Source organism: Tachypleus tridentatus, chromosome 7 (assembly GCF_004210375.1).
Source record: "Tachypleus tridentatus isolate NWPU-2018 chromosome 7, ASM421037v1, whole genome shotgun sequence".
NCBI lineage: Eukaryota > Metazoa > Arthropoda > Merostomata > Xiphosura > Limulidae > Tachypleus > Tachypleus tridentatus.
The window spans coordinates 138,307,024-138,329,860 of NC_134831.1; the positions used below are offsets into that span (position 1 = coordinate 138,307,024).

Genomic DNA, 22,837 nt, shown 5'->3' on the forward strand with positions numbered 1-22,837 from the left:
AGCCTAAGGTTATTATACTTGTTTTCGATATCTGAAAAAAAAGTTCCCCAAAAAACTGTTATGAGAGGACTGTTTAATGACGTGGCTCGGCATGCCAGGTGGGTTAAGGCTTTCGACTTTTAATTTGAAGGTCGCGGGTTCGAATCCCCGTCGCATTAAACATGCTCGCCCTTTCAGCCGTGGGGGCGTTATAATGTGACACTCAATCCCACTATTCGTTGGTAAAAGAGTAGCCCAAAAGTTGGCGGTAGGTGGCGATGACTAGCTGCCTTCCCTTTAGTCTTACACTGCTAAATTAGGGATGGCTAACGCAGATAGTCCTGGAGTAGTCTTGCGCCAAATTACAAAGAAACAAGTTTAATGACGTTGTTGTTACTTAATTTATTTTGTGAGCTAAAATTTAATGACTGTTTAGTTTTTCATAACAAGAGAAGACGACAGTTATGACAAGTGTCGTTATGCAACTCACTTAGAGTCGTATCTTGCGTTCTCAATTATATTGATTTCTAGGCTTTACTAATATTGTTGAGTAACGTTTCTCGAATCTTCGGTATTTTTCATGTTGCCTTAACTCAGAATTGTTAAATCATCACTGTTCGGTTCGCGTGTTTTACAGAAAGTTCAAAGCCTCAATGATCAACGATCGAGCGAGTGCAAGTTAAAAACCAAAGAAGGAAAGTCAAGTACAGTTCACATAGAAAATTAGTTAACGAAAAAAAAAACCGTCAAGTTAGCCACTGTATGAGTGATTAGCCATAACGGGCGATATTCTAAACCTAGTTTCACTGTATCATATAGTTCTTTTTCCTGTTTGTTCGAAGTTAAGCACAAAACTACACAACGGGTCATCTGTGCTCTGCCCACCACGGATATTGAGCCCCAGTTTACAGCGTTACAAGTTTACAGATATACTGCTGTACCACTGGAGGCATTTAATAGAGATAAGGAGAATAACTTGTCTTATTAAAGGTGTTCTAAGGTAATTGAACTCGTCTGTGTGGATTTTGACGAAAAGAAGACAGTTATTTGAAGTTTAGGTTACAAATGTGGTAAACCACTGGATAGCGTAAAAGAATTATTATATGATACTATTGTGATAAAAATAGAGAATACTTCATCTTGTCAATTGGATTCTAAAGTAATTGAATCAGACTAAGTGGACTTTTGAGAAGAAAAGAGAATTATTCCGAATTGGAGATACAACTGTGATATCTGTAGAGTAAAGAATTTTGTACATACGTTTGATTTGTTTTGAATGTATCGTTTTAAAACAAGTAATTGTATGCTGTCCATTTATTGTTTGAATTTAACGCCAACAAGTCACAGACACCTTTGGTGAAAGAATCCAAACCCATATATACAAAGCCCTGACAGTCTGGATAATTTAAAATTCTACAAGCAGACGTGCATTGCTTAAATAATGTAATTATCTAGATTAATTGTAATAATTTTATATCAATGAAACAAACAGTCAAATGTCAATTAAAAAAAAGCAAATTCATTTGAAAACCCAGTGTAAAAATATTTGTGGGAAACTGAAAGTACATCCATCTTCGTATGATGGTGTAGTTTCACCCTAATTACAGCATAATGAACATATTATATATATACTAGCAAATAACATGTTGAGCATCAAGCAGCAATTTAAAAAAATTCTAATGTAAGCGTTTACTTATAACCTTTTCAGACTATAGTGAGATATGTATATATATATTAATTTTCAGACTATAATGATATATGTATATACATATTAATTTTCAGACTATAATGATATATGTGTATACATATTAATTTTCTAAAGTAAAATCCGGATTTTTTGTTGCTTATTTTATACGTTCTCTCTGTTTCTTTTACAAGGCTGGAAACGACTCAATGGCTATCTTGCCGCATTATATATTTCAGGATCCATGGTTCGCGTCCTGTGTAATAAAAAATCATTATCCGTACTATTGGAGCCGTGTGTGAACGATACTATACGATAAGAGTGACTCAAAAGTAGGTGATGGATGCTGTTGATCGACGATATTCCATTTAGTCTATCAGTTTAACATTAAAGACGGCTATGTGCTGAAAACCTTGTGTAAATTTCTGAAAGAAACAAATTTTCTTTATCGTCTTCCTTGGCTCACCAGTAGGACTGAGGGCTTAAAACGGTAAAATCCGGATTTTGACGGATGAAGCACATACAACAAACTTTATCTCTTTCTCTCTCACACACACATGATATATATTAGAATATTAGGCTTTAATAATAATGTATAAATATATATATGTATTTTAGATTTTGGTTACAAACGCGTGATTTAGCATTAAGTTGAAAAACAACTAATTTTCTTCTAGACCTAGATATGCAAGATTTGCTTTTGAGTAAATTAGTTTACTGACAGCTTTTGAATTACAATGATCGAAAAACAATAAAACAATAATCACTTTAGATTATCTCTCTGTAGCTTAACGGTAATTCTATAGACTTCTAACACTAAAAATCGGGTTTCGATACCCGTGGTAAACACAGTATAGATGGGTCATTACATAGCTTTGCGTTAAAGAACACACAAACTTTAAATTAAAATGAAATTCTATTTATTGTACATTTTGTTCTCGCAAATTCGTAAATTAATGAATAATATGTTATTTTTGCATCATAAACAAGAAAAACTTAATAATACTTTTAAAAGGGACTTCCATATGTTAATCAGTTGAAGAAGGAATTGTCATCGCTGGTAGCAAGAAGAGAGAAAAAAGCAACGATTACTAGCAATTGGTCACATCCAGCTTCATAATTATGTACTGACTGACATATCCTCACTATTAAATTAATATGGAGGTTCATATATCCTGTGCACAGAGCGGTTCCTGTTCTTATTTAAAACAATCACTTCCTCGATCTCGATCGTACTTACCCACTTCCTAAGTTCACACTGTACCACATTATTCAAAAATTTAAAAAACAACGGTACTTTAATTTACCTTAGCACACATTTTATGATTCAAGATAAAGATATACGTTATAAGCGCGCATGCTATTTTTCTATTTCTATCAGAAAACTGAAAGTGTTATGTTCATGGATGGCTTAGCTAAGATAAATCATGAGTCATGAAAAGCCCGCCGATGAAGGAAACAAAAGTATAAATTGTACAGGAAAACATTTTGTGTGTGATTAAACCGTATTTTTACTATCATTGAAATAATCTAACGGTACAAATGTTTAAGGTGTCCATCATCGTTATCACTGAATATGCAACATAAAAGTTGTTATAAAATGTCGTACAAAATACGATAGAAATAGTATCATTAGTATTTTCAGTTGGAAAATTGGTTATTGATCATCCTATATATTTCAAGACGTGATGGAAAAACTAATGCGAAATCGTTTTTGGTTTTCATTTTAGTCAAAATAAGGATATGGAAATCAAGAGTTTATAAAGCTAATATTATGTAATTGGAAGTCTGTTTTTGTCTGCTACATATTTTTTTGTTCTACAAATAAAGTAGTCAAAACCTATCTATGATAGTAAGCACTCTAGAAAAGCTACGATGCACAAATCGTACGTTACTTCAAAAAATACTTGATCGTTTTTTCTTTAACCCAAAAAGTATCAGAAACTGAAATGATAAACGTTAGGCACAACTTCTGTACAGTGATGGATTTGAAGGGATTAGGTAATTTAACTATGGTTGCGCCAGCTGCTAATGTTCGTGAGAAAGATGTTATGGAGTAAGTAGCATTTTGAACATCCAAATATAAACCTTAATGTAGTATGCAGGAAAACTGTGTGTTTACAAACCCCTTGTTTAATATATTATTTTTTCAAAGATTTATATATAGTGGTGTATTTAATTTAATATAAAACGTCATTCAGTGGAGGAACTAAATTCCTTTCGCCTTAATTACTATTGTTTTGGGTCATCCACCTAATGTGTCACACGTGCATTCTCATAGGACGGAACTCTGAGAAATTGTAGGTACTATGAGAAAGTATACAATACTTTTCCATTACAGATCTAGTGATCCCTTGAGGATATAACTTTTCTTAGTTTTCAATGGGAATAACTAACAGTCAATAAGCGATGCATACTCCATAAAAGTAGTAGCATAACTTGTCATGTATACATGTAATAATGCTATGTTTTTTCGATCTTGAAAATATCTCTAAGTTAGTTCCAACAGATCGAGACACAAAGACCTCTCTCTCTAATAAACGTGCCATCCTTTGTAAATAACTTCTTATTGTTTTTGTGAATTGGGTAAGATTTGTTTCTTTTTGTGCCACATTGTGTCCAGTTTCTATATTCAACCCGTGTTAGAGACAAATAGTTTAGAGTTGCTCCATATTATATTTTGAGCAGAACCTATTGTTATTCAGTGGAACCTACCTGAATGCTCTTAGGGGTAATTAGTGCATTTAAGAATACCACACTATTTATGAGGTGTATGTACGTATAAATGCTTATCTAGATCAAAATATATTTAATGAGGAGGAACAATAGCGCAGTCTTCTTTCGTTATTTAGGGCCATTGTACCATTGAAACAATACATTACTGGTCCCTGTCACAAGGTACATACAATCTACACATTTTAATGTAATAATATCAAAATATTGGAATAGCTTTTATAAAATACATGGAAGAAATATTCATAAACATTGAATCACAATCTCCAGTTATCATCAGTCAGTGGATGTTTCTAAAATTGAGAATACTTAATATCAGGTGCTTAATAAACATAGCTTAAATGTGATATTCTGCTTAAATAATTATGACACAAAAAATAATTCGCTGAATGCCAGAAGAATTGAGAATTTTAAGATGTTTATTAAATGAAGAAAGATTTGCTGGTTTTAAAAAAATTACAGAAAGTTCTAACGGGCTATTTGCACATAGTTTTCCCTAATTTTAAACATAAAGGTTACATGGAAGGCATATAGCCAACAGCACCCATCCCAACTGATGTCTCAGAGAATAATGAGATATAATCTTAATTCTTATAGCACACAGATGACTTCAAAGTGCAGAGCACGTTTCTGTGGTGATAGTTCAGGAACAGTGAATCCTTGGACTTATAAAATGGGCACGCTAACCAACAGACTATACTTGGCCCAACAAAAGAAGCAGTTAAGTTCACACATAAAAATTTACATTTTCGACTAATGAAGAATGAATATATGAGCTGCACATTTTGATGTGTCAAAGAAAATAAACTGAGTTAAAACAAGAGCAGTCAGAGAGATACCAAGCCGGCATAGCCAGATGGTCAAAGCACTCGACTTGTTATCTGAGGGCCACGAGTTTGAATTCATGTTACACCAAACATGCTAGACCTTTCAGCCGTGAGGGCGTTATAATATTATGGTCAATCACACTGTTCGTTGGTAAAAGAGTATCTCAAGAGTTGGCAGGGGTGGTGATGGTTAACTGCCTTCTTACACTGCTAAATTATGGACGGCTAATGCAGATAGTCCTCATGTAGTTTTGCGCGAAATTAAAAATGAAACAGAGACATCCTGGTCCTGCCTCTCCTTTTAAAGATTGCATGAATTTATTTTGGATAACGTCAAATTTCACCTTAGAAAACTTAGAACCAAAATGATCAACGATCCGGATAAGTTTTTGCAGTTTGATAAAGAGTCTTAGTCTTATTGTGCTAATGCAATTTGGTGTAAGTCCGATTACACTTTACAGAGTTATCAACCCCAAACTATGAAAACACCCCAACCTATAATGTTGTGTGAGATTTTCGTATACATAGATATATTAGTTTTCGAGGTACGCGCGTGGAAACACAGACAGATACACACACGAATATGATTGCGAAACTTTCGTAAAAACTTAATGTGACGATTTTAGTTAATTAGATTAAAAATCAAGTTGAATTAATCTCAAACTATATAATGATAACATTTGAAAAACACAAGAAAGAGCAGGAATAGCTTTCAAAGCAGAAATTTTCATTCCAGGATCTGACAGCAACTAATTACGAAAAAACAATGAACCTTAAAAAACAACAACAACAGCATTTAGACTAAACTCAGCAACTTATCAGTCAGTACGAATATTTTGTGGAATATTATTATTAAGAAACATTGAGTATTCACTATATCGAGTGCCGACAAGACCTTTTGTTTAATGCTTGCGTTTCATACCAGTTGGAATAGGACAGACATGCTAGTGGTTGAAACACTATTCATGTTAACATATAAATATTGTTTCACAACAACTGTCACGGTAAGAATGGATTAAGTTCATGAGTATTATTTTTTTCAACAACATTATTTAAATCACAGCACATTAGACTTCGGATAAGAATTTTTCAATGCTATATTATAAACCACTTAGAGAGTTTTGTTTGGTGTGTTTTGAATTTTCGCGCTCAGCTACTCGAGGGCTATCTGCGCTAGCCGTCCCTAATTTAACAGTATAAGACTATAGGAGAGGCAGCTAGTCATCTCCACCCACCGCCAACTGTTGGGCTATTCTTTTACCAACGAATAGTGGGATTGACAGTAACAATATAACGCCCCCAGGGCTGAAAGGGCGAGCATATTTGGTGTGACGGGGATTCGAACCCGCGACCCTCAAATTACGATTCGAGTGCCTCTTACAGAAAGAGAGAGAGATGCCATATACTTACTTACATTCTACGCAGTGGACAAGGCAGTTTTGAGCGACCCGTTCCTAAGACGCTACGCTTAAATTTACTGGAACAAGTCGTCCTAATTAACAATATACAAGTAATTCGGAAGTGAATAAACATATAAGAACAATTAATACGCTACAAACGACCCCCTGAGGACTATTTACATGAATTATCCAATATTTGCGGATAAAGTGTGTGATGGCACCGATCGCAGCGCCCCTAGCGAATTGTGTTGACCCTATAGTATAAGAATTATCGGTGGCAATAAATTTGTCAGCAAATTACACTAACCGCTCTGCTTTAAATTGCTAATACCAGCGTTTGTAAACTTTGATACTGGTAGTTTAAGTTTCAACTTAAGTAAGAATTCACCATCAAAAACCTAAAATAACCTAGAAACTTGGTTGGTCGAGGTTATACTAAAACCAAAACAATTCGTGCACAAAAGTCTTTTTTTATTCTAAATTAAGTATTTTTTTATTTGAGAGAAAAACAACAACAAAACGTATACGACACATCTTATTTCACTGTAATAGTCCTACTCCCTTGTCTCACACATCCTAAATAAACTCTTAATTTAAGTTCTGTTCCAAACATAAAACTGAATCAAATAACAACTCATTTTTTCACAATCACTTTTTTGAAATAATTTACGTTTCGCGTTTTGTCACTGCCAAAAACAAAAATCTCTGATCGTAGATGGGTAATAAAATAACAATCAAATCCTACTATTCAATCTAATAAGAGTAATTCAAGAGAGTTAGCAAAGGGTGATGTTGATTAAGTGTGTTTTCTCTAGTCTACCACTTCTAAAGTTGGGACTTTTAGTACAGATAATCCAAACGTAGATTTGAGGAAATTCAAATAAACAAACAATCTCATATTCCACACTATTCTAAACTCTTCACATTTGCTCTGATTTTTTCTTTACTGGCCTGGCATGTCTAAGTGGTTAGGACGTTCGACTCTCAATTTGAGAGGCGCAGATTCGAATTCCCCTCACACCAACATAATCGTCCTTTCAGACGTAAGGGCATTATAATGTGACAGTCAAATCCACTATTCGTTGGTAAAAGAGTAGCCCAAGAGTTGGCGGTGTGTGATGATAACTAGCTGCCTTCCCTCTAGTCTTACACTGCAAAATTAGGGACGGATAGCGCAGACAGCCCTCGTGTAGATTTGTGCAAAATTCAAAACAAACCAAAGCAAACTAGTTTTTCAAGTGTTGAAGGTTTAACTAAATGTTGCTGTAGTTCCCCCTGTGTATAAAATGTGCGTATTACAAGAGACAAGCTCTTATATAAAAGCGTTTTTATCGTAAACACTAAAAGTATTCTTTAAACTGTTCTTCCACATATAATACACGAAAAAACAAGTTTCATTTTGAAACTTACAAATTTACAAATAGGATTTAATTCTAATTTAAAAATAAAATTTTATAGGTTTACGGTTTCTCCTAGAACTAAAAAAAACATACTTGCTAAATATCTGAGCCAGTGGTTGCCAAACTTTTCAAGGTTATGTATAAAAATTTCATTTAAACCTTTTTGAAGTATAAATTTAAGTTCGATTCCAAAAACAACAAAATCTAGTAGTTAAAATGACTTTTTAACGCGTAATGGATACCTCTGCAGTACAAATTTATTCTCAGTTTCACGGGCTTATTTAAGCAGAAAAGAAAAAACATTGTTGGCTAAACTTATTGTTTGCACTGATTCTCTCGTAACGTAACAGAGCTATATCCAGGGTCTTCAGGAAGCTACTGAAGTTCTTCCAATATTCTAAAAGAACGATATGAACTGATAAAGGAAGCAAAGCCCATAGAATCAAACACTTTGAATTTCATACAAAGCTACTCAAGGGCTATCTGTGCTAGCCGTCCCTAATTTAGCAGTGTAAGACTAGAGGGAAGGCAGCTAGTCATCACCACCCACCGCCCACTCTTTTACCAACGAATAGTGGGATTGACCGTAACTTTATAACGCCCCCACGGCTGAAAGGGCGAGTATGTGTAACACGACGGAGATGCGAACCCGCGACCCTCAGATTACGAGTCGCACGCCTTAACACGTTTGGCCATGCCGGGCCTATGAATAAAACAGAAAAAAAAGAAAGACAAACACCTGAAGAAGGAGTTTCATTACGAATCCTGTACTAATCCCAAAAAACAACGAAATCGTAAAAGAACTTTTATTTATTTGCACGTATTATCATTTATTTTCATGAAAGAAAGGTTTGGTTTGAATTTCGCGCAAAGCTACACGAAGGCTATCTGTGCTAGCCGTTCCTAATTTAGCAGTGCAAGATTAGAGGGAAGGCAGCTAGTCATCATCACCCACCGCCAACTCTTTTACTAACGAATAGTGGTATTGATAGTAACATTATAACACACCTCCCACAGAGCATGTTTGGTGTGACGGAGATTCAAACCCGCAACCCTCAGATTACGAATCGAGTGCCTTAACCACCAGGCCCCAAAGAGAGAGGAAAAAAGCAAAAGAACAAGAAAAAGAGAAAAATGGCCTGGAAAAGGGTGCACTTTTATAGGAATTATAGCCGGAATTGCAATTTTCAAACGATCGTAAGATTTCAAGCATTTATCCCTAAATAAACTGAAAAACACGCTTGAAAATATTTTTCGCGGTTCTATTTTAGTGTTAAATGTCCTACTTCAGTGTTCAAATCTGGCAGCAATGGGCAATATTTCAGGATATTTTGCCGAATGATAATACTTACCCATAAACACGAAGGATTTAATTGTTTCTCTAGCATAATTGAAGAATATGTGGTGTGGTTTCTATAATTTGAAGAGAATGAAACACTGGAGAATCTATGCATGCGAAGGGCAATTATAGAAAAGAGGATGATCGGTTGGCGTTTTATGGCGCAAAGCAACTAGGCTATCTGCGCCGAAAAGAAGAAAGTACGTAACACGCATACGTGGGAGGGAAGTGAAAATTACGTTCTTACAGAGTTATTGATCTTTGCACTAACTTTTTTCGTTCACTACTGACATTAGTTCCACGCATCACAGCTTGATACTATTAACTACTCCACTCATGCTAAGTATATTCTGAACAGTTTGGTAGTTACAACTTGAATACACACCACGTGACACGAGACAGAATATAAGGGTCAGGAAATATTAAAGTAAATGATGGTTTAATAAAGTTCTTAACACAGAACTTTCGCTCGTGCTTTTAGTTATAAGTTTGTTATATATACATTTTTATAACATTCTTGAAATTACAAGGCATCTGACATTTTTTTCTTAATGCTGTAGTAAACTGTACGAAAAAAAAGTGAAAAAACTGATTGATTGAAATTAAGCACTGAGCTACACAATGGACCATCTGTGCTCTTCCCATCACGGGTATCAAAACCCAGTTTCTAGTAGTGTGAGTCAGTGTAAATGGAAGTTTTCTTCTAAACCACACATACGTTTATACGGTCTTTTATTCCATCTTCATTGAAAACTTGTAGAAAGAATGGCTATCAAAATGTTGTCATATATAAACAAGTACATACATACGTAATTCAAAATGTTCTAAAATAACAAGAATTAAACATTCAGATCACAATAAGAACAAAAACCTGCACATTATTGTACACTGCACAAACACACCACTACAATTACATTGTTAAGTGGACTTAGTCCCTTACATTAAGTCTAAAGCTAAAGACTCAAAATGAAACATCACTGGTAAAGACATACAAAACTGACTGTGCACTTTATCTCGTATATTTTTGCCCTTAAAACAGTAGTAGACTACATAATATCACTAATATTTTTGATTGGGTTGATTCTTCCAACTTGGGAATGCTTTCATAAAAGGTATACAATAATCAACCGAAACATGAAATATTCACTGTATAACTTTTGCTTTTATTTGATCTGTCGATCCATTTCCACCACTCCAAGGGACACAAAGGGAATTTACTGAAACATTACACAAATACTACAGAGATAAAAGTTCACCTCCCCAAAAATAACCTAGGTGTATCACGAACATCAGGAAAAACACAAACTAGAGTAACAACTATCTCAGTTACATTTGTTACGATTACTTACTAAACCTGTGAGCGTTAAACATAAACTTTATCTTCGTTACTTGGATCTTTGTTTTAATAACCATGAAAGTACAAATTCTTTTGTATACTTTAGAATGATAGAAATACAAAATAATTACAGGTAACAAGAAATATTCAGCGGTTGCTCATATCATATAAAGAAGCGTTTTCAGGAGTTACATATACTTTGTTAATTAACCTCACATAAGACTCTTGTTATGTTTGTTACATTTAAGTTTTATCATTTTTTTAAAGGTTCTTTATCATAATATTATGGTTAATGGGTACTTTAAGTGTTTGACAACTCATTTTATTAAGTGGAACTTTATTCTTCCCGATCTGTATTTTATTGCACTGAAAACGTTACTCATTTTATTTACTTAGTATAAATTACTTGCATCATTCATCAAACATGAAACAAACACGTTTTAGTTCACATTTACACCTGCACATGTTAAGTAAAAAAAAAAAAATCACAGTTGAATGATGTATATGGTTAATCCTTTCTGTTTATATAGTAACATGAATATGCATGTGCTTCTAGATGAGTATACCTTTCTCTGTTTATACAGCTACATAAGTACACGTGCCTCCAGATGAGTACTTTTCTCTGTTTATACAGCTATATGAATACGCATGTGCATTTAGACGAGTAGACCTTTCTCTCTGTTTATACAGCTACATAAGTATGCATGTGCATTTAGACGAGTAGACCTTTCTCTCTGTTTATACAGCTACATAAGTATGCATGTGCCTCCAGACGAGTAGACCTTTCTCTCTGTTTATACAGCTACATAAGTATGCATGTGCCTCTAGATGAGTAAACTTTTCTCTCTGTTTATGCAGTTACATGAATACACATGTGCCTCTGAATAAGTAATCCTTTCTATTTATACAACTACATGAATAAATGTGTACCTTAGATGAATACTCCTTTCTGTTTATACAGCTACGTTAATTTACAAACTTGGGTGCCGGAAGGAAAGCGCAATTTCGCCCTTACATTTCACAAAAAAATTGCACATATTATGATGTGAAACTAAATATTTTAAATAATTTTCATTGATATTCAGTTTGTGTTTAAGCACACATAGCACATTCTATTAAGTCACACTGTAAAAGCTGATCCTGTTTTGCCCCAACTTTAAAATATTTCTGTGGGCACTCATGTACACATGCACCTCTGAATGAATAATAATCCTTTCTGTTTATAAGGCAATGTGAATATCTCTGGATGAATAAGACAGGAAAAAGATATAATTACACACCTGAAAATCTGATACACTTAAGTATAATACACAGCTCAAAAGCTAGAGGTATACAGCTAAAACTTTGAAGCTTTATATTATTCATACCAAACTTAGGAGGATAGTGATTACATACCATTAAGTTTTTATTAAGCTCTGGTTAAGATATGACACGAGGAAGCTATTACAGGATTTTTGCTAATAGAAGTGACACATACTGCCAGTCAAACATTTGACTTAAAAACCAGCAGGTCTTCCAATTTAAAACACACAAGTCCCGTGAAATTTGAGAAACGTTAGCTTCAACTATTTACACAGTACCAAGCTGTTGTGATACTGATTGACTATTTTTGGGTGCAAGTTTGTAATGTAACTGGCTTGGACGACAGTTTGTACCTTCGCACAGGTATATTACACTACTTAAAAAAGAAGATCAAAAGTATATAAATATTTACCAGCCTTTCCTTTTCCCAAGTACTTCTTTATCCTTTAATACAAGACTTCATAACATGAACTTCTTTTACGAAATGAATATTTTATCAGATTAACTAGTAACATATTGAAATAATCTGACACTGTCATACAAGATTTGGTAGCACATGGTAGTATCATAAGGGGAGAGAATAAAGAAACTGTTAGTCCTACAAAGTATATAGTGTGTACATGGTACAAATTATGTTTGTTTGGGTCAAGTTCAGATGGATCACTTCCTAATGTTTATAATGACAAAACAAAATATTACAAGTTATAAATTACTAATTGAATTTTACAGCATTACTAAAGTCGTTCAAGCATTCACAGTTATGGAATGTATGTCACATGCACAAGTTTCACTTATGTCATGGTCTAGGTTGCAGATGTTAACCATTGGTCAATTGATACCATTAAATATAATTATTTTAAACTACATTAGTGTGAATTAACCACAAATTCCAGTGGAATGTGAAATGACAATACACATCCTTCCTTACTAGGAAGTACATATCATGTTATGTGCTGAGAGTTCTGTAATGGGTCAGACATTTCAACATGGATGGTAATTTTATTGGGGTCCTGACTGGTGAGAGTAACATCACCATTAAGAGGTGAACAAGAATGACTACATGAAAATCCATGATGAGACAAAGAGCTCGAAGAAAGTGCTTGAGGAGAGTCAGCCTGTTTGTATGGCACAAAAATTCTCACAGCATCAGTTGACTGAGTCCTTGAGCGAATTGGTGACTGTTCAAAAGCAGTCATTATATTTTCAGTGTAGTCCACATTATCTTGGAGTGAGAGAGTCTGGAGGAGGTGGTGAGGGTCAAAATCAGTGCTGCAGAGGGAGAAACCACCATCTTGGTGATCGTGCCTAGTCAATGATGTGTTGGGGCTAGAGAAAGCAGATATACCAGACAAGTCTGCTGCTGATGTCTGTGATGTTCCTGCAAGAGAGTTTCTCGAACTCAGTGGGTCAACAACTGAACTGACATTGTCATTATCTAGGTTGTCCGAGTTCCTTGATTCTCTCTGAAGACTGCTTCCCGAATTGTAATCACTAGTGCTCAACAAGTCCTCATTTGTCCACAGAGAAGACTGATTGCTATTAGCTAAAACCTGTAGTACAAGAATAAATAATTTTTCAGTGAAATAAAGACTACAAGGAGAACTTTGATCAGTGTTAAAATTTGGTTAAAAATACCTGTGAACTTATAATATCTTCATTAGAGTACTAATGACAACAAAATCTGAATACAACTGATAAGAATTAAGGAAACTACTTTTTAATGGACACATAATTCTTGAGACTGGTTGTCAAGTTGTTATAAACATATATAGTAAAAGTCTTTAAAATTTGGGCAAAAAACAACAACTATATCCATAGACAAATAGATACAAAACACATACTGCTGTTTCACTTTCTTGGCTTCCTAGATTAATCTCTGGCTTTACAGGTAGTTCAGTCATTAAGCCAAATGGTTTTTGTGGAAGTTCATTATCTGGTCTGTGGCCAGAAAAGTGCAACTTGTGCTTTTGCAAATCTTCAACAGAAATTGTAAGGGCATCTACAGCAGCATCATCATGGTATCCAAAATCTTGCTCTAGTTTAACTTGCAAGAACTCCACTATTTCTTCTAATCCCATTTTTAACAATGTTTCTATATGTATATAAAACAATACTTTTTTTGTAATCTTATAGCTGTTTATCCAGACTGCTTTCAAACATATATTTTCCAGAAATCAGCAGCAATTCATTTGAATTACAACAGTAAAACCAACTTATACATAATAATGTACAATTATTTTGAATTTGAATAAAAAACAACTTTATTTCAGTGAACTGTGAAAAATAGACATTAATAGTCAGCATTTTTGCCATCTTTATTCGTAAATCAATCAATGTTTTAATTTCCAACCAAACAAGAAACATTTTGAAGTTATTGTAAAGCAATGAATACTGATAACATCTTTGACTACCAGTGAAACATTTGGTTACAAAAAGCACAGGCTATTTGTTTCATAGTAATAAAAGTTATTAAATATACATACAAAAACATTATTCACTGACATAATTCGCTTAACATTAACATCCTTAGTTGCTTATCAAAATGGAACTGAATCAACAAAAAAAAAAACTGTGAAAATTTCAGTTTGATTAATAAACACCATTTCCTCCAGAATATGGAGCATTTTTATTTCACTTACTTCTGTGTAGCTTAAGCAATGTGTATGACATGGCAGTGAGAACCATTTCACCCTCCAGCATATAGATGTCCCAGAGACGAAGAGTTAGTGTGAAAGGAACCTGAAACATTATGTTTTAAGAGTAACGGATATTTAAGACTCACAGCCATAAAGAGAACTGTTTTAGAATGAAATCAGTGTACCATATTAATTTTGAGGAAAGAGTTTAAACAATGAATAAAAACGTTTGACACTAAACAGTTAAATAAACAAGATTTACTTCAAAGTTTGATTGTTTAAAGTGGTTTAAATACTATCATCATTAATTGTGGTGATAACTTGTCATTATAAACTATTATTTTTACATAGAAATAGCTATAACATCATAATACAAAATATTTATTGCACAATGGATGTAGAAAGAGAACAGTAGAAAATAGAAAAAAATAGTGTTAGTAAATTACTGTTTGAAATGATTTGACTTAAGATACTTTTTGTCATAAGTGTCTAATACTGGGTAGAGTGAAGTACCCATACTCATAATCACTTACCCTATCTATGAAACACTGAAAAAACCACTTTAGTGTGTACAGACTTGAATGAATGTCATACTTGTCCAAGTGCTTTTTCAGCTTGGGAAGAAATTTACTTAAAATTATGTCATGATGTTTCTGAAATCTCTTAAGTTTGGGGAAGCCAGGTATGAAAAATCCTATGATAAGAAAATGAAAAAAAAAACAACAACAGTTGAATTTCATCATTAAGTTGGCTTGATACATTGTTTTGTTGAACTTGTAAATTCATATACAAGTGTGATGTGCTTTAATACTTACAGTCAATTTTACATGTTACAAAAGCTATATATAACAGTAATAATCATACGGTTCATGTTAACTGTATAAAGATGTTCCTATTTCTTTTCATAGCTCCAGCACAACCAAACCCATCCAGAGTCATTTTTGAGTCTGATTAAAAAAAGGTTAAGAAAGGTTGTCATTTTCCTCACACATCAAATTCAAATATTTATCCATACATGTATCATTTAAATGATTTACTCAACCACTCGGTCTCAACTTAAACAGATGAGTAACTTTGTATCCCCAATGTAAAACTGTGCATTTCAAATTTTCTACAACCACAGAGATTGTTTAATTAAGCTTCACAAAAAGTCGTACATAAAACATTTCATACAGTCACTTTGTACACAAAGCAAATCTGTTATGTAAGTAAATGCTTAAAGTCTGATATACAGAAGAAAAAGATTCACTATTTTGTTACTTAAATTAAAACTAATGACTTTGGTTTTGCATACAGAAGAAATACAAATTACATTTATATTAAATGCACTTCTACACAAATATATCTATATGCGAGGATAGTTAAATCTCCAACAGTTACTGAAAATGCTTAATTTGAAAATTAATTTTTTGTTTCCATTCATTATACGTATACACACACATACACCTTTTATTTTCAAGAATAATCTGTGATTTACAAATTTACTTTAGGCCAACTGAATTTGTCTTGCCATGATGGTAGGTCAATACTAAAATTATTAGGCCAGCTTTTTATAAATGGTTTAGTACTGGCCTACGGTCATAATGAGGAAATTTCAATATCACTGTAGGCCTGTATCACAAATCACAAATTAATTTTATAATAAAATGTGTGCATGTGTCTGTACACACAGTTATGACAGACAAGCACGAAACATAAATGTCACAATGCTACAGTCCACTTACAATTAATCAGTACTACTGGGAGACAGATACTTTAACTTAACATAGACAAATGAACATCTTGTTACATGCTAAACCACAACAATTCTAAGCGTGATCAGGCTTGCAAGGAAGAGTGCCAGATATTTTTCTAACTTAATACAAACATATCAGTATGTAGAAACTATTATACTTGTTAAAAAATAAATAAACTTACAAATGAATGCCTATGAATAACACAAAATATAAAACTTGTAAAGTAATTTAACTAATAATAGAAAGTTAAGAGATTATTCAAATATAAATGTATATCTTACACAAAAAAAGTAGCCTGTTTCAAATAATTATCCACATATACGTAAACATACAGCACACAACCTGTAAACTGACTCACCATGCATGGCATGTTTTTCACTTGTCATTAAGACAGAAAGTGACCAGAAGGCATCCTGAAACAAAGTGTTCAGAAGTACTGTAAAACAAAACAAGTTCCTGAGAAATTAACAATAATATCCTTATCAAAAATTCATATTGTACTTTGAAATATCATTTTTAGATCCAATTCTGTTTAATTATAAATCTTGAAGGAAACCAACATAACATCAGCTCATAAAGCAATGAAAGAACATTTGCTTCAGACTACTGGGGCAAAAACATTCCTTACTTTGATTGCTGTTATTGTATAATCATCTATTATATTTTATCACTTTCTTAAATCTAAAATACTGAATATCTATAATGTTAAAAATGAAGTTCACATTTACTCAGTAAAGATACATGTGTCATGTTAGGTCTGCAAATCATGTTTTTCTGGACTTGCATGTGACAGAATATAGTGGGAACAGCAAGCTATTCTTTGAAGTGAAAGGACATGAAGCCTTACTAAATATATAATCTATAATATAATATATAATCCTATAATTTAGATTCATGGAATTCAGGCCAAATGTTTAGTAAAGTATATTAAGAGTTTACAAAATATACAATCCAGTTTGGCAAATGGCTGAAAGAAGTGATTAATAAGAGGAAATGTTATCACTTTTCAAAACACTGAACCCAAACACTACACACAACCAAAGAGTTCTTCTAGTGAAGCAGTGATTTGTTTTGAAATTCCAAAATACAATTCAAAACATTATAAATGCAAATGAAAATAAATCAAATTCAGTTGTTGCCTGCTGTAACTTTCAAAGCTTAAAATCTAAAGTAAGTATACATTTAAGTTGTGTTTCCTAGAATTCTTTGTTATTATATTCTAATTGCAGAAAACATGTCAGGAACAGTTGGAATTTGTTTCAGTCTCAGTTAGATAATGGTAGTTCATAATATGTACTTTCAAGTTACACCCTTGTGAAAATTAATTGAAACAAGATGGAAAATTATGATTTTTTCAATTTTTTGCATTTTATTTCTGAGAATAAATTACTCACAAATTAATACATGATATGACTGCTATTATTTTTTAGAAGATCATTAATCCACTTTGGCATCAAGTCCATGAGTTGACTGTAATCTTTACTAATTTTTGGATCGCGGTACCACACCTCAATTATGGCCTCAATTAGCTTATCTTTCGTAGTACAGTCTTTTCCCAAAGTCTTTCTTTACAAATCGCCCAAAGATTTTCAACAGGATTTAAGTCCAAAGAGTTTCCAGGCCAGTCTAGCACCTTTATTTGCATTGTAGTTATAAAATTCTTCACAAGTTTTGATGTGTGGCATGGAGCCAGATCCATCTGGAAATTTTTTTTTCAATTCTGGAACGACTCTTCTCTGCAAAACTTCGATGTACTGTGGTCCTCACATCATACCTTCTATGATATGTAAGCCTCCGATGCCATAGTAGTTGAAAAAGCCCCAAAACATCTTCTTCAAGGAATGTTTTACGAACTAACTGATGTAAGATTATCTTAAGTTTCTCACCTGGAGATCTGCGAACATGCAGACTTCTTTGACCCTGTACGAAGAAATGAGTCTCGTCACTGAATAACACCTTCCTCCATTGTTCTTGTATTTCAGACCCCATTGATACCATTTTTTCTTCATTGAGTTGGTAAGAAGTTGTTTTTTGACTGGTTTCCTTGCCCTTCTAACGCAATTTCGAATGACATAATATTCCTCAAAATTTCATCATATATCCCAAAAATAGATCGACTGTAATGCTAATGACGCCGTTTGTGTGAAAAAATGACTATTATAGGAAATCAGTGGGTCCAGCGAGCCTACACCGGCCGCCATACTGAAAATATTGTAAATTGACCATTTGTTTCAATTAATTTGCACAAGGGTGTAATTTGTGTATGAAAGGTGACTTGAATAAAAGTTTACTTTAATACCCTTACCTCTTCACTCATGTACATCAGTAAAAGTGCAGCAATTTGACTCATCCCTTGACAATAGCCTACTTCCTGCAAATACAATAAACATTTGGCAGAAAACTCAACATAAAAGTCACTACTTTTTAATATCATTTACAAATCTGGAGAATAACTCAAGTTTACAGTGTCCTTTCTGAAGCGTCATCATTTACAAAAAAGAAGTGATTTAAAATATGTTATTTTCTATCACCATTCATTACAATATTTCCAAAAATCTTGTTTCATTTTCTTATACATAAAGATCTGCAGAAACAAAAGAAGCACCCAGTAAACACACTATATATTTATTATGTAGTGACATGGTAGTGATTTAGTAATGTCTAAATAATATGTAGTAATAATGCAATTTCATAACATTGTGCCACTATGTAATAGTTACATTCTAAGTACATATATATATATATATATATATATATATATAACACAATTTTATTACATTATGTTCAAATACTCATAGTCATAATGTAACTTTACAACATATAGCTAGAGCTATTAGGCAACCAGAACATGGAAATATTACACTGCATACAAAAAGCAAAAGAGTACATAACCTGGCAGAGTAACTCATAGGCTATTACATGTTCCATATGTAGTAATTCTTTTTGATTTTTAAATATTAGTTTTGTATAGTTAATTTCACATTCAAATAAAATGATCATAATCAGGTTAAATATTATTTTCAATATAAAAATATCAAACAAAAATTAATTCCAATCTACTTGCCGATATTTGGTGTAATTTGGATAAGTGTGAAACTTAAGGAATGATGCATATAAAACTTAATTACACCAAGTCTGAACAAGACCTCAACTCTCCAGAATTCTTGAAAATTATCCACTTTAAATGTCTAAAATACTTCACCATACAAAGGTATGTAATAACAAAGTATGCTTCCTAACCTCTGTATAGAGTTTGTATAAAGTTTAAAATCACTAGTAAGTAAGTTAGTAAGTAACTTGGAAACAATTTTGGTTTTAAATCTAACACACCCCGAAGGGGCTTGAGAGAAAATCAGGGGCATTGAGAACTGTCATTTCTCTTAAGATCCACATGCAAGTTTAGGATTTGATCCAACCTGAAATGGAAAAAATATCAAGGTCTGTGTGGAAGGTATGATGCATACCAGTTTGCACTGAAGGTGGTTTTGGAGCATTTGTTAATTAATTTTGAAAAGGGTGGGTTAAATCATATTTGACTAGCACACAGACAAGAAAAAGGCACAAGTAAGAAAAGTAAAAAGAAACAAAGCTGTTCTTAATTTGATCTTAAGCTTGGTATGACATGGCAAGTTGAGATCACATAACACCTGCATATATGTTATGGTCAGATACAAAGCGAAAACAAGGTGATATGCAACTGTCTCTAGTGACCTAGCTATTTCACAAGTAGCTGAGGTTCATCTTCCTCCTCTTCTTTCATTTTCCTAATGCTGGTGGAGGCCTATATCACCACTAACAGGATGTGAAGCTCTGCACTGGATACATTCCTTAGTTTGACTTCCTGACTGCACTATTTAAATCACTAACTAAAAACAAAAAAAATTCTAAAAAGGAGTGTGAAGATATTTTTAACAGTGTCAGAAGAAATAACTCAATAAGATTTTTACAGTTAGCAATGTTTATGTGGAATGTTCAATATTTGTGTTGATTTATTACAAAGGCTTGTTTTTTTATTCTTTATTTTATTTATAACTTCAGTGATATAACAACCAAATAATTTAATTCAGAAGTTTCAGGGCATTGAATTGTTGTCAAAAGCAAAATAAAATGTACTAAGTAGTGTCTCAGCTAAGCCTAACATTATGTTTACGTATCAGGCCTAATGCTTACACTGCAAATAGGCCTACTATTACATGAATACTTGGGTTTCCACAAGAATCTGGTTTTCACGATAAACAACATTTATATACATTTCTATCAATATTAATCATGTGGTGTTGATATATCATGATTGTTTTTTTAATATATTTCATAGGTAGAATCTGTGACAACTTGTAGCCACATCAATGGGGTATAATGAAGAAAGAGCAACTTGACTGACAGTGAATAAAACAATGAAGTTATCATAAACAGATCTTTTAAACAAACATCCTTTACTGAAACAATTATAGAAAACTTTTCAAAGCTTTAAAAAAATAAAGCAGCACACATCAATATAAAACTATTATTGCTTTACATTAGTAATTCAAGATTACAGTATTTTGCCTTTAGATTATCAGTGGCAAGTCTTAATGAGGCTGGTTGAAATGATCATCAACCAAAGAAAAAATACAACAAAACTGGTAAATTCTATATTAAATAGATATTTGTTTCATTGATTCTTATTATAATGCATATAAAAAGTTAAGATATATCACACTGTATGCTAATAAGTAGACGTAATCAAGAATCCACCTGATCAAATGATGTAGCATAATTTATGAGGTTACTGTGCTGAGTGCCTTGAGAGGGAACAATGTTGGGGATTTTGTAAGAAGTTGGGAACTTTCTGCTCGTGATCTGGCTTCAACATGAAGGGTAAGAAGAACAGACAAACATTCCAAGATCTGCCATTGTATAGGATAATTATTGGTATGTATATATGGATGTTTTAATTGGTTATTATGTTGGTACAGTAAACATGGTAAAAACTACCTGTCTAATTATTTAAAAACAAAGATAATCCATTTGTGAAAATATGCCCAATCAGTAGACTAACTGTGTAAAGAAAATAACAGTATTCTGAAAGGGCCAGTTAAGTAACAATGAGCAAAACTATTTAAATGGCATCAATGACATACAAAGTTTGAATTAAGTACTTTAATACCTCAAACTTTATCTCATTACTAAATTTAAAATTATTATTTTCATAAATTTGTGAATTTTCCAGTATTATAGTGGTAAAATCCTACCTTTGTTAAATTTGATAATTTTACTGTAAATTATAACAATGAACTTTTCAATGAGTCAATAGAGGCATGTAGACAAATTCACCCCAGATGCCAGGATGCTGTTCCTGGTAAATACAGCAATAAATTATACAGAATATAATGTAGCCAAATTGGAAATGCATTCAACACAAAAGTAAAATAGAGAATACAATGATATCACCACAAAACCATGTACCAATTTTATCCAAGCTCCATACTGCACGATACAAAATATTCATTTTTGGCATAAACTCAGCCACAACTTTATTTATATAACAGGTGATTATAATGATTAATTTAATCAACTTTGTTTTGGTATATAATGTTACAGTCCAAGGCAAAAAGACCAAAATATGAATCTCAGACCTTTTGATTTGGGATTTTTATAGACAGCTGTATTGGTCTGTCAAAATAAATTGGTCTTTTATATTTACAGGCACAAGCTGTTTGGAAATCTCCCAGGACACTCACACCAACTCCCAAAGAAATACAATTTGATTCAGATGAATGAAGACTATATTAGAATTACAGAGGTGAATAAAAATGTATAATTTGATATTGTAATGTTGTATCAAAAAAATGTGTAATTTGTTTTTGTAACACAGTATCAAAAGAATGTATAACATGTTTCTGTGACATTACATAAAAAAACGTGTATAATTTTGTTTGTAATTTGTAATGTTGTATCAACGATACTGCCTCTCACTCATTTTTGCAAAAGAATGTATTGAAACTATTTTAGGAGGAGTTGAAAGGTATAAACAAGGTACTTTATACAGATACTAAGAAGAGATAGAAAGTAAAGGTAAATAGCATTAACTTGCCAGAAAAGTAAAGAAAAGGTACTTACAATGTTGTAGAATGGTAAAACAAATGCGACATGTTACAATATAGTAGAATAGTAATAGAAATGTAACATGTTGGTATTTCAACATATCAAATTGGTTGTATGCTGGTAGATCCATTACATAATATCACTATGTAGTAATGTCTCTGCTAGTCCACACTTTTAAGTAAAAGTTATGGAAATTAAGTAAATAATCACTACCATACCACCATGTTATTAATATGTATTTATTATGTAAGTGTATTTACTGGGCAGTCTTTTTTTGATCAGCATTATCTCTGATAGGTGCTTCTTAAAAATACCTAACATCTAGCTAACTACATATCTATGCATGAACTTAAATTAAACTACAAAATTCAAATTAGAAGG

The 22,837-nt window shown here is 32.8% G+C and overlaps 1 protein-coding gene across 16 annotated transcripts in view; it reads right to left on the reverse strand.

Annotated features, from left to right (window-relative positions):
* Positions 1-10,077: 10,077 nt before the first annotated feature.
* LOC143256708 (USP6 N-terminal-like protein) overlaps positions 10,078-22,837 on the reverse strand; it is a 39,941-nt gene continuing 27,181 nt past the window's right edge. For all 16 annotated transcript variants that reach the window (XM_076514303.1, XM_076514293.1, XM_076514304.1 and 13 more), the window contains 6 exons: positions 18,678-18,743; positions 16,731-16,785; positions 15,170-15,330; positions 14,640-14,739; positions 13,842-14,092; positions 10,078-13,550 (listed from right to left, as the gene is read on the reverse strand). In XM_076514303.1, the coding sequence (XP_076370418.1) occupies positions 12,942-13,550; positions 13,842-14,092; positions 14,640-14,739; positions 15,170-15,330; positions 16,731-16,785; positions 18,678-18,743 (1,242 nt within the window). In that variant the 3' untranslated portion in view covers positions 10,078-12,941. The remainder of the gene's footprint in view (positions 13,551-13,841; positions 14,093-14,639; positions 14,740-15,169; positions 15,331-16,730; positions 16,786-18,677; positions 18,744-22,837) is intronic.